Consider the following 10,711-nt stretch of genomic DNA (forward strand, 5'->3'; position numbering starts at 1 on the left):
TTAAATGGCTTTTCCCAGAACACATTACCATAATTGACTTTAGACTCAACTTTGATAAATATTCTCACCTACTCTACAGTACCAGCCCAAACTCTCATAGCAATCGCCATGTATTTGCTTAGGGTTTCATAGGCTTTTCTTAGTTGAAGAAAATAAGGCAGTCTAAAACTTCACCCTCCCTAATTTGACCACATATGTAAACCTGATTAGATGTTATTTCAGCATGGAATGGGCCAACTTTAGCCTCAACCAAGGGTGTGTTTAATTTTCAGTTCCCAGAAAAAGTATCCACATGAGGAACTTTCTCCAACAGGGCTTCAAGGGATTCAGTTGCCTTCAGGGTTTCAGAAATGATAGGTAGACAGTCATTTTCACTATCCCTGTTCTTAGAAGGTAGAGAAGCAGATGGCGAGAATGTGTCTACCTCACATCGCTGAGCCAGCTAGTACGGAAAATAGTATCATGCCCAGTTAGTTCTGGGCTGCAATGCTTCTGACCCCTTTTAGTCACATCAAAGGTTGGGTTTTTAAAAGAAGCCTAATTAAAATCTAAGGTTAGATCTTCAAACTGGAGACACAAACACTATGGGATCATCTTTTGTATGATCTAAACCTGGAATTTCTATCTCTGTTCAAAATCTATTTCTTTCTGAAGAAATATCAGCAAAGATAGTCAAAAAAGTTACCTAAATCTACCCTAGGGTGAAGAAGCCTGATGTAGCTTAGGTGGTCCAAGCAAACTGGAAGCTCCCAGAAACTATATGACTCACAAATATATTTTAATAAGGTTACATTTTATTTTATTTTATTACTAACTATTGGTTGTCAGCATTTAGAATTTGAACAATTTCACATAAAAGTCCTGATTTGGGGGACCTCTTTGAGAACTAGAAACTCCACCAAGACTTGGTTCACATGGCCTCTGTTAGCTGGGGGTGAGTGGATGCTGCCCCCTCTGGCTCAGGCATGTGTTATTCCCTTTGCAGGGTCTCCTACCCTCGTATTTGTGACTTGTCTGGCCCCTGTGAATGTTTGAACTGGGACAGCTCCTCTAAACCAGGGTCCTACTCTCAGTTTTTTTGCTGGGACCAGGTGTGAGCAGTGGTGATATGGCCACCACCATATCACCGCCTTCCTTGGGTGGTGGAAGGAAGGGACTTGGCTCCATCAAGGCCCATATGCTGCTTCGACCTCACCCCGGCCTTCAGGGGACAGGAGTTAATGGCAAGGGTGGGTACAGTGTCCTGGTTTTGCTGAACTGGCTTTACTCCATCTCTTCATTCAGTCTGAAAGTCATAACCAAGGTTTCCTCCTCCAGGGGGTGGGGCAGTGTTCAAAATATGAAAGAAAGCAGCCAGTGACAGCCCCGGCTCATTCGTAGGCTTACAAGACCAGCCATTGCCACAAAGGATAAGCTTCCTGTTTACCAGCCAGCCTGAGACAAAGTGGTTGTGCTTCCTGCCCGCGTGGGGCTTGGCACACAGGCTTGGTTCTGTCTTTCAGCATGGCGTGGCTGAATGCTCGCACTGTGCTAAGCCGGCTGGAGGGCGGCAAGGCCCCCAGACTCAGGAGCTGGACGCAAGCCACCCTCGGAGGGCATTCGCGCTTTGGCTGCAGAATCAGCCCTGGGGTTCTGAGAGGAAGCCAACGAGGGAGGGTGGCTGCGCCTCCTTGCTGGCTTCCTCCTTTGCACTGCTTTCCCTGTGAGCCCAATCCAGGCAAAGGCCCTTGGCACAAACCTGACTCTTACAATAAATCTGTGTCTTTTGTTTTTAAGTCTCCAGGAAGCAGGATGTCAATGCCCCTGGGAAAACTGGTCGTGGTCACTGGCACATTGGCCAGTGGGAGCTGCGCCCTCGTGTATTACCTTATACAGAGTAAGTGTCTCTGTGGACCTGCCCGAGGCTGGGCCTCCGCTTCCTCATACTCTTTCCTCTCCGTCGAGGGAGATACTCAAGATGCTTTCTGGAGAAGAAAGGAGGGAGCAGAGAGATCTGTTTTCTGCATCCAGTACACCATTTCATTTGCTATGACCAACTCCATATCCTAAAATCTCAGTTTTTCCAAGGCCACAGTACAAAGAAAAGGGCCAGGATTGTTTACAGAGGAAGCCTCACAAAGCAAGATGGAACTTTCCCTCTGGGGCACACACAGGGTATATCCATCAAGATTTCTGAGATTTTGTAAAGAAAGAACAGAAGGAAAGGGAATACCAGATGGTTCATAGGTGGGGAGAACTTTGGCTATTTCTCAAGTGTGTCAGCCTGCTTGCCCTGTCATTCTCTGCCAGTGATTTAATGAAGGAGGGGACTTGGGCAATGGACTCTGGGGAGAGTAGAAAATAAAAACAGAGCCCAGGGCAGCAAAGTGCTGACAGATGCTGTGACCAGCCTTGCTGTACCCAATTTAAATTTGTAAAGATAGGCCACAATTATTGTCAGTGGCCAAGGCATTTAGTGTCATTTCTCTGCTACTGGTGGCAAAACAGCATCAGTGTTTTCTGACAGACTTTCTTTAAATCTCCTTTATGGCTGCCCTGTTTGGCTTCTCATCCTGACTTGGCAGCACTGGAGCTTCCTCCCGGGACGTGAGAAAAGTGTCACAAGCAGAGCCCAATATCTTCCCCACCCTGTATGTTCCACCTGCTGCAGAGTTGGCCCCAAGGCCCCAGAGGTGGCCAGGGAGGAGCACTCCCAGAGATGATTCTGACTGGACAAATTCAGTTTCCTCTCCCTCTGCCAACTGCATAGGGTAGGACTCCATTGGAAATGGGTACATTTTAGGGACCAGGAATCAGCCTCTGGTTTGGTAGCCTTTCACCTTAGGAATAGCCAACAGACACAGACCAGTGGGTGATTGACAGCGTGGCTCTCTGGCTGGCTTTCTGGGTTGGATCCCAGTCCAGCCTTTGACTAGCAGTCTGGTCTTGGGTGAAGGCCTTTACCTTCCTGGGCCTCAGTGACCTGTGGGTGCAGCGAGGAGTATCACATTGCCTTTGCATAAGCTGTCATGGGAATTGAATGAATACAAGTGAACTGTGTAGAACAGTTCCTAACCATAGAAATCACACAATAAAGTTGACCAGCTGTCCCCTCTCCCATCCACCTTCTGCCCCTCCTCTTGCTGTTATGGTTGGCCCCTTTATTCCCACCTGGCACCCTTCCCTGCAGCCCACTCATGAGGGGCATGGAAGGCCTACATGTTCTGGGAGGTGCTTCCTTGAGTTCCTAACAGGCTTTGGGCTAAGAAGGGTGCCCAAGATAGAGTAGTTGATGAACTTTATCTGCACAGAATGTCAGTTTCAATCTGCGAGTGCTTTTCTTTCCTGTTTCTTGGCCTGTGAGTTTTGGTGTGGATATTGTAGTCTCTGCTTTGTGCTGGCCTGGCAGCACATTGTAGTGGAAGTCAAGAGTCCCAGATGCTGGCCCCAGCTCTGCTTTGTCATGGAGTTGCAGGGTTTTAGAACTGAAAGAAACTTTGAGAAGATCCCATCATATTACTTAGTTAAAAGAGGGAAAAACTGAGTCAGAGAGTTGAGTCTTCTTGCCCAAGACCTTGGTTTTGGAGTCTGTAAAATTTATAGCATAGGGTCCCTAATTATTCTTCTGTCTGTTTCACATTTTTGTTCCCATCCCATATGTGAATTGTGTTATTTAAGTTTGCATAGAGACTCAAGTTCAATGAGGGAAGGAAAAAAATCTAAGTAACCGTGTTTTCCAATAGAAACTTTTTCCAGGGCTTCGTATTACCAGCTGGCATTGGAGCAGCTGCGGAGTCACCCTGAGGCACAGGAGGCCCTGGGCTCTCCTCTCGTTGTTCACTATCTCCACCTCACCGACAAGTACAACTTCGTTGACATAGCTGATGCCAAGGTAACATGCCCTCCCTGTGAGCTGCAGGCCAGGTGCCCCTGCACCTGGGATGGGAAAATCCGCTACATAAAACTGCCATGAGATATTACTCAGCACCCTTTTTCTATTATTCTTTAATAAAATTTCATCCTTTCCAGGGCATTGCTGTGACAGGGAATACAGTGGTATGTGTACCTAGGTCACCATCTTGAAATACGCCTGGTAGAAAAACAACCAGTAAAAGTTTGCCACCACTTCTGCCCTGAGCCTACATGTATATGTATCTACATATAACCAGTCAGCCCAGGTCAGCTGTAACCAACTCTCTAAATTTTTATTTCCAGGGATTGTACATGGCTTCTCCAGATGCCCAACCTTTTTTTAAGCTATAGTTTATCTTATGTAGTTCAGCTTGCTACAACTCACCTGAACATAAAATTCATTTGTTCTTTTTGACAAACATGCTTTGAGTACATGCTATCATCCAAGAATAGTTGTAAGCTGGATGGGGAATACAGAAATGCAGGAGGCTTTCAGGAAGTTCATAGTTTAAAACCCCAAAATCAGACAGGGTGAAACTAACGCTGTGATGGAGTCTGAGGAGGGGGCACTTTGCAGCCTGGGAGATTGTTGTGAAGAAGAATTAGTTGGGGGAGGAAGAATTCTAGGCTGAGGAGCCTGTGAGCATGAGGCATGCAGCTGAGTGGCCCTTTAATTGGGACCCTGGCTGGGGAATTGTAAGTCAGGGAGCACGTGGGCAGGACACATGGACTTGGGCAACCAGAGGGCCTCCCACTTCTTCACGTGAGGTGTGCACAGTGGGTTCTGTGGGAAGCAGGACACCAAGATATTTTAAGAAGAATGATGTCATCCAACCTCATTTTTGTAGCTGTTGTTTATTTTTTATGGAAAGAGTTTTATGGCATTTTTTCTCATACCATGTGTTCCTGTTTGCTAAAGCTGCCAAAATGCAATATACCATACATGGATTGGCTTTTATAAAGGGGATTTATTAGGTTACAAATTTACAGTTCTAAGGCCATAAAAGTGTCCAAATGTAAGGCATCAACAAGATGTTACCTGGACTCTGAAGATAAGGCCACTGGCATCTGGAACACCTCTGTTAGCTGGAAAGGCACATGGCTCACATCTCCTGGTCCTTCACTCCTGGGTTGTGTTGCTTTCAGCTTCTGATTCCAGTGCTTTCTCCCTGAGCTTCTCTGGGTCCTTTCTTGCTACTCCAGGGATATATCTTTGAGCTCCTATGTCCTGTGGGTCTCTTCTCATTGTCTCTGGAGTGGTGTCTCTCTTCCTTTATGTTCTTCACTTGGTTTCATTTCTTTGCTCTAAGCTCTTTCTGTGTTTTATTTTATTCTCTTATAGAGGAGTCCAGTAAAAGGATTAAGGACTGCCTCGAATGAGCGGGTCACATCTCCATGGAAACAACCTAATCAAAAGGTCCCACCCAACAATAGATCTGCCCCCTCAAGATTGGATTAAAAGAACATGGCTATTCTAGGGTACATAACAGTTTCAAACCAGCACACTATGAAAGCAGTCCATGCTCAAATCTTCTGCTAAGGGCACGTGGCCTGGTAGATGGGAGATTTGCAGGGACTGCCTTTGGGAGAGTAGTGCAGAGTGTGCACCATAGTAGGCGTGGGAGCCAGAGTATGGTCCTGGAAAACCAAGAGATGGGGGATTAGGGCCCAGTTGTGCCCTATGGGAGGGATGGGTTAGAGAGCATGCTATAGAGTTGAAAGAGAGGAAGCGCAAAAGGAGCAAAGAGCAGGGGATGGTGTATGGGGAGTGTCCACCATGCACTGGTGGCTCCATGTGCTGTCAGTAACCCTCGTCCTGGGTACACTGTGGCCCTTTGTGCTTCGCCCTTGCAGCACTCACCACGCTGGTCCCCTGGCTGGATCCCTGCCAACCTGAGCTCTCTGGAAGGCCAGGGGTTATGTCTGACTACTTACTGCCATCTTCTAGCACAGAGCTCAAGGCCTGGCTTTGGTGCTCAGGAAATGTTTGCTGAAGTCACCTCCAGCCTCAGTTTCATGACCCTGTGATCATGTGAAGAGGAGTCTGAGGAAGCCATGGGGTTTTGGTGGGACAGCCCCTCTGGTCAGGTCTGCTTTGCCACTCTGGCCAGCCTTCTGCCATACCGTGCTGTGTGCTGAGCTGAGACACCTTTTTCCTGGGCTTTCCTGCAGCCCCCACCCCTGCCTACACTGGGACTGTATTGCCTGTGGCTAGGTCTGGTTATCTCTGCTGCCAAAGGCTGTGTCTCCACAGGACAGTAGTTCAAGGTCCATCTGCTCTGGGGTCACCTGCTGCCCCAGCCCTTGCTCTTTCAGTTTAGAGTAGTTTTGACATTCTTCCAGGGTTGTTTTCACTTACTTCCTTTATCAGCAACTCTTTATAAGGTGCACATTGCACAGTCCCTATTACTAGTTCTGTTGTTTTGTCTAGAGGTGAGACGCTTTTGTCGTTCCTGAGCAAGTTATCATCTTGACGGATTATTTTCTCTGCAAGTGTATGTGTGCCTTGGTCCCTAACTACCGATACTCTGGTTTACCAGACATTCCTGCTTGAGTCTTTGTGAAAGTCCTGCCCGTGAAGAAAGCATCCTGTGTAAGCTGTACCCCCACCCACGGTTCATGCACAGATCCTCCATGCATGCTGTTCCTTAAAATCCTATTCCTGCTCCCCTTTCCTTTTCCTTTTTTTTTTTTAAAGCATCCAGAGATGTTCAGTGTGTATTTATAATCCCCAGAGAAGAGCTGTAGCTCAGTACAAAAAGTGGTTCTCAGAGTGTGACTGGGTGGGACTGCTTGTCCCCCACCATGAGGCTATGGACCCAGCGTCCCAAAGCCCATGTCTTCCTTGGAGTAGGTTTTTAAAAATGAAAGAAAGAATTTTGGAAAACACACACACTAAAGTAGTTCTTTGTCTTGGTAGCAGTTTAAAGTGGGTGGGATGCACCATCTCCTAGCCCATGGAAGTGCTTTTGGCTGAAACGTGGGCCCAGGAAGTCATGCTGGGAAGCGCCTGATGGCTGGCTTCCTTTTTGCCAAACTATGTCCCCTTTGCAAGGCTCCTGTCCTCTTCATTTTTTGCTGAAAAACCAAAAAGGTTGCATTTGATATTTTTCTAAATTGGAGTATTAGCAAACGCCTGTCTGCTGACACTGAGGCGCTCTCCAGGCCCCGCCACACCTGCATTTGGGCAGCATCTTTCCTGAGGCGTCGCCCCAGTCAGGGACCAAAGGCTGAAGAACCCCTGATTGTCTTTCCCCAGCAAGCCTTTGCTCACTTCCTTAGAAGCCCGTTCTTGATGGTCTGAGGCCAATTTGCTAGCAACAGTTCACTTTTTTAAACAGTGATCTGTTTAAAAAATTTTTTCAGTTCTTCTTTTTTCCTTTTTTATTATGAAAGGTTTCAAACTCACAAAAAAGATGACAGGATTCTATTCAGAGCACCCAGGCAGCTGCACCTGGATTTAACAATAAGCATTATTCTCTGTTTGCTTTATTCTGAATCTCTTTACCTGCCAAATGTCTGCCTAGCCTACTAATCTATCTTTTTATTTTGGTGTATTACAAGGTAATTTTCAAACATCCATGCACTTTACCTTTAAACACTTCAGTATGTATATCATTAACCAGGGGTCAATATTTATTTATGGTTCCTTTTTTTTTGGAGGTGAAATTTACATTCTGTAAAAGGCACAAATCTAAGGGTACTATTCATTGAGCTGTGACAAAGACAGACACCTGAATTCTACCCAAGCCCCTGTCTGGATATAGACAGTCACATTATCCCAGGTCCCCGCTCCATGTCCCCCAGCCCTGCCATAGGCAATCATGTTTTTGAATTGTTTTTCAGCGTAGTCCATTGTTCTAGAACTTACTATAATTGGGATTATATATTATATATTCTTTTGCATAAAGCTCTTTCACTTACCATGTTTCAGAGTTTCACCCATGTTGTTGCCTGTATCAGTTTGCTCCTTTTTGCCAGTGTAGTTTTGAATAACAATTTTAAGTACCCAGGCATTGGGTTTGGCACGTAAGGTCTCCTTGCCAAATAAGAGGACTGCCACTGACCTCACCAGACCGTCCACAGAGGGTCAGGGCATTGGGACAGAGCCGGATGGGAGGCCATGGAAGTCTCCTGCTGGGCTTCTAGAAAGCAACCAGTCTGTGGATGTTCATAGGACTTTATAGGGTGAGCGCCAGAAAATATAGTTTTGTCATCTCAAAAGATGACAACAGGGCGAGCGATGTTGGCTCAGTGGCAGAGTTCTTGCCTGCCATACCAGAGACCCGGGTTCAATTCCCAGTGCCTACCCATGTCCAAAAAAAAGATGACAAGACATCCAAATACATGTCTGCTTTCTGTGATTTTATACCTGCAGTTGAAGATTCCGGTCTCTGGGCCCAAGTCAGAGGGCATCCTCTACATCAGCTCAGCTAGAGATGGACCCTTTAGGAGGTATGTACAGTCAAGTGGGGGGACAGGCAAGACCTTCTGCATAAAGCAGTCTGATTCCCATTTACATTTGTAATTAAATGACGGTGGTATTAAGAACTAGTTTTTCAAAGCTCAAAGTCGAGAGCTTCACAGCCTGAACCACAAGCCAGTGCTTTGGCTCTTAGCTCTGTCCAGACATTTCATCCAGTGCAACCCACTGAGTTGTCATCCTATTGAATCATCCTCTACTTAGGCTGCTGAATTTGAAAAACTTTATCCAGTTGTAATGGTCTAGATCTCTGATAATTTGATGCTCGATTGCAGCTTCTAACTCCTCTGCCTCACTTGTTACCAATAAATAAAGACATGGGATCCTGTCCCAGAATTGTTCATTACATTCTTTGCCTGAGCCCTCCACCCCGCTAATTGGCTTTTCTTGTCTGGTTGCCAGTAGCTACATCCACTCAATTCCCCCACGGGAGGCCTCTTTCAGAGATGTTTGCTCTCTAGCCAGGATGTGTTTTAATCCTGAAGGACAAAAGGAGCAGGCAGCTCTTAGGCAGCCCCCACCTAGCTCACTCTGGGCTCACTGAACCCTCAACCAGGGATTAGTGGAGGAGCTGGCCGAATTCCAGGCCAGGAATTGAAGGCTGGTGTGAATTAGGAAGTGGGCAATAAGCTGCCAGTTCTCCTGCCTGGTTCCCCTGCCTGATTCCCCTTCCATTCGCACTTCATTCTTTCTGAAACCTGCCTTGACACAGATGCTCGTTAAATAAGGAGACCCCATGATATAATGTTAGGATATTTTGTTAACATGGTACTAACATCAAATAATGTTTTTAAAAAACTTTAAGATATTGTTCCAAACAACTGCTTTGCCCCCGTTCCCCACCCCCTTACCATGTTTCTTTTTGCTGGAGTGTTCTAATGAGAGAAACTTGATTTCTCTCAGGTGGCATCTTCAGGAAGTCTTCTTAGAGCTCAAGGATGGTCAACAGATTCCTGTATTCAAGCTCAGTGGGGGAAATGATGAAATAAAAAAGGTGTAAAAGTGATCAGAGCCCTGATTTTCCTCAAGCCTGTCCTTCATCTCCCACGTGTGCCCACCAGCCATGCCAGCCTGCCTGAGAAGCAGACAGTGCTCCAGGCCAACTTTTGCAGCTACTATGGAATGATGGTGCCAGTATACATGAATTTTGGTAGCTTTCTGATTTGACCACTGTAAACTGTTATGGATTTTTATTTTATCAGTGAGAAACTTACTGTAAGTATATAAGTTAATTTATTTGAAAGTAGTCTGTATAAAAGCAAAACAGGATCAAAGTAAGGAATTGGCATTAATAATAAAATGTTGTCGACTTTTACTGGTTTTCATCTTTCTTTTCTTCTGCTCACCCCCTCCCCATAATTTTCAGCACCAGGAATAAACAGACTCAGGCTTGCCAGCCCTGCAGAAGAAGTCTTTAAATTGTTGGCATCAGGATGTTGAGGAACACCAGGCACTTTTGTTTCTGTCACTTTGCCCTGAATTCACTTCATTCAGTAGCTTGTAGGCATTCTCAGTCATTTGAGAATATTTCATTTGCTTCCCTGTTTCTGCTTTATTTTCATATCTTGTTTTAGTCACCAACTGTCTGCCTGAATGAAGATTTGCAAAATGGTTGCTTTTATTCTTCCATTTTGAAAGCTGAAAAATTTATATGTGTATGTGAATCTTAGGAAAATTCATTTAAAGCTAATGCTAACAGGTCTGTGTCCCACTGTTTTCCAGACAACTTAGCTATATATTACAGAATCACACCCTTGGCTTTTATTAGTCTTGTAAGGGAACTGTATTATAAAACAAAAGACCTTCTCTCTGACCACTAGGGCCTACAAAAGCAGCAAGCTGGCATCTTTGCTTTTAAAAGGCCAATTTAACCTACTCTCAGTAATACTAGGCTTAATGTAGTTGTAATTGCTTACAATAAAAACATTCTTGAGCTCCTTTCCTGCATTCTTAATATTCATTAGGGAGAAGCCTCAGAAAAAAATAAGCTGAAGCAAGCTGTGGGGAATGAGGCCTTTAATCATTGGAAGTTATCTCTATTCTGGAATTTGTTTAAGAGCATATTTAATATTCTTTGAATAGATTATACAATGAAAGTCTCTTTCACTGAGAGCATTTTTGTCAGTGTATGTTGGAAATATGTACAGTCTTGTAAACTAAAAGGTAGAACGCTATACACAGTGTTTTGCTGCTTCTAACAATTGCTTACTATTCTTTTATATATATATGACATATATATCAATTTGTGCATTGATTCAATCTGAATGTCCTCTGGAAACTCTTTCTTCCTTTTTAAGTTTGCTGGAATTTTTTCTCTGCTATGACTAAATCATAGGA

At 45.0% G+C, this 10,711-nt stretch overlaps 1 protein-coding gene across 6 annotated transcripts in view; it reads left to right on the top strand.

The window, feature by feature from the left end:
* COA1 (cytochrome c oxidase assembly factor 1) overlaps positions 1 to 9,689 on the top strand; it is a 199,889-nt gene extending 190,200 nt beyond the window's left edge. For all 6 annotated transcript variants that reach the window (XM_077119345.1, XM_077119346.1, XM_077119350.1 and 3 more), the window contains 4 exons: positions 1,777 to 1,876; positions 3,723 to 3,871; positions 8,270 to 8,346; positions 9,278 to 9,689. In XM_077119345.1, the coding sequence (XP_076975460.1) occupies positions 1,792 to 1,876; positions 3,723 to 3,871; positions 8,270 to 8,346; positions 9,278 to 9,374 (408 nt within the window). In that variant the 5' untranslated portion in view covers positions 1,777 to 1,791 and the 3' untranslated portion in view covers positions 9,375 to 9,689. The remainder of the gene's footprint in view (positions 1 to 1,776; positions 1,877 to 3,722; positions 3,872 to 8,269; positions 8,347 to 9,277) is intronic.
* The last annotated feature ends 1,022 nt before the right edge of the window (positions 9,690 to 10,711 follow it).

The sequence above is a fragment of the Tamandua tetradactyla genome, chromosome 1 (genome assembly GCF_023851605.1).
Source record: "Tamandua tetradactyla isolate mTamTet1 chromosome 1, mTamTet1.pri, whole genome shotgun sequence".
In the NCBI taxonomy this organism is placed as follows: Eukaryota; Metazoa; Chordata; class Mammalia; order Pilosa; family Myrmecophagidae; genus Tamandua; species Tamandua tetradactyla.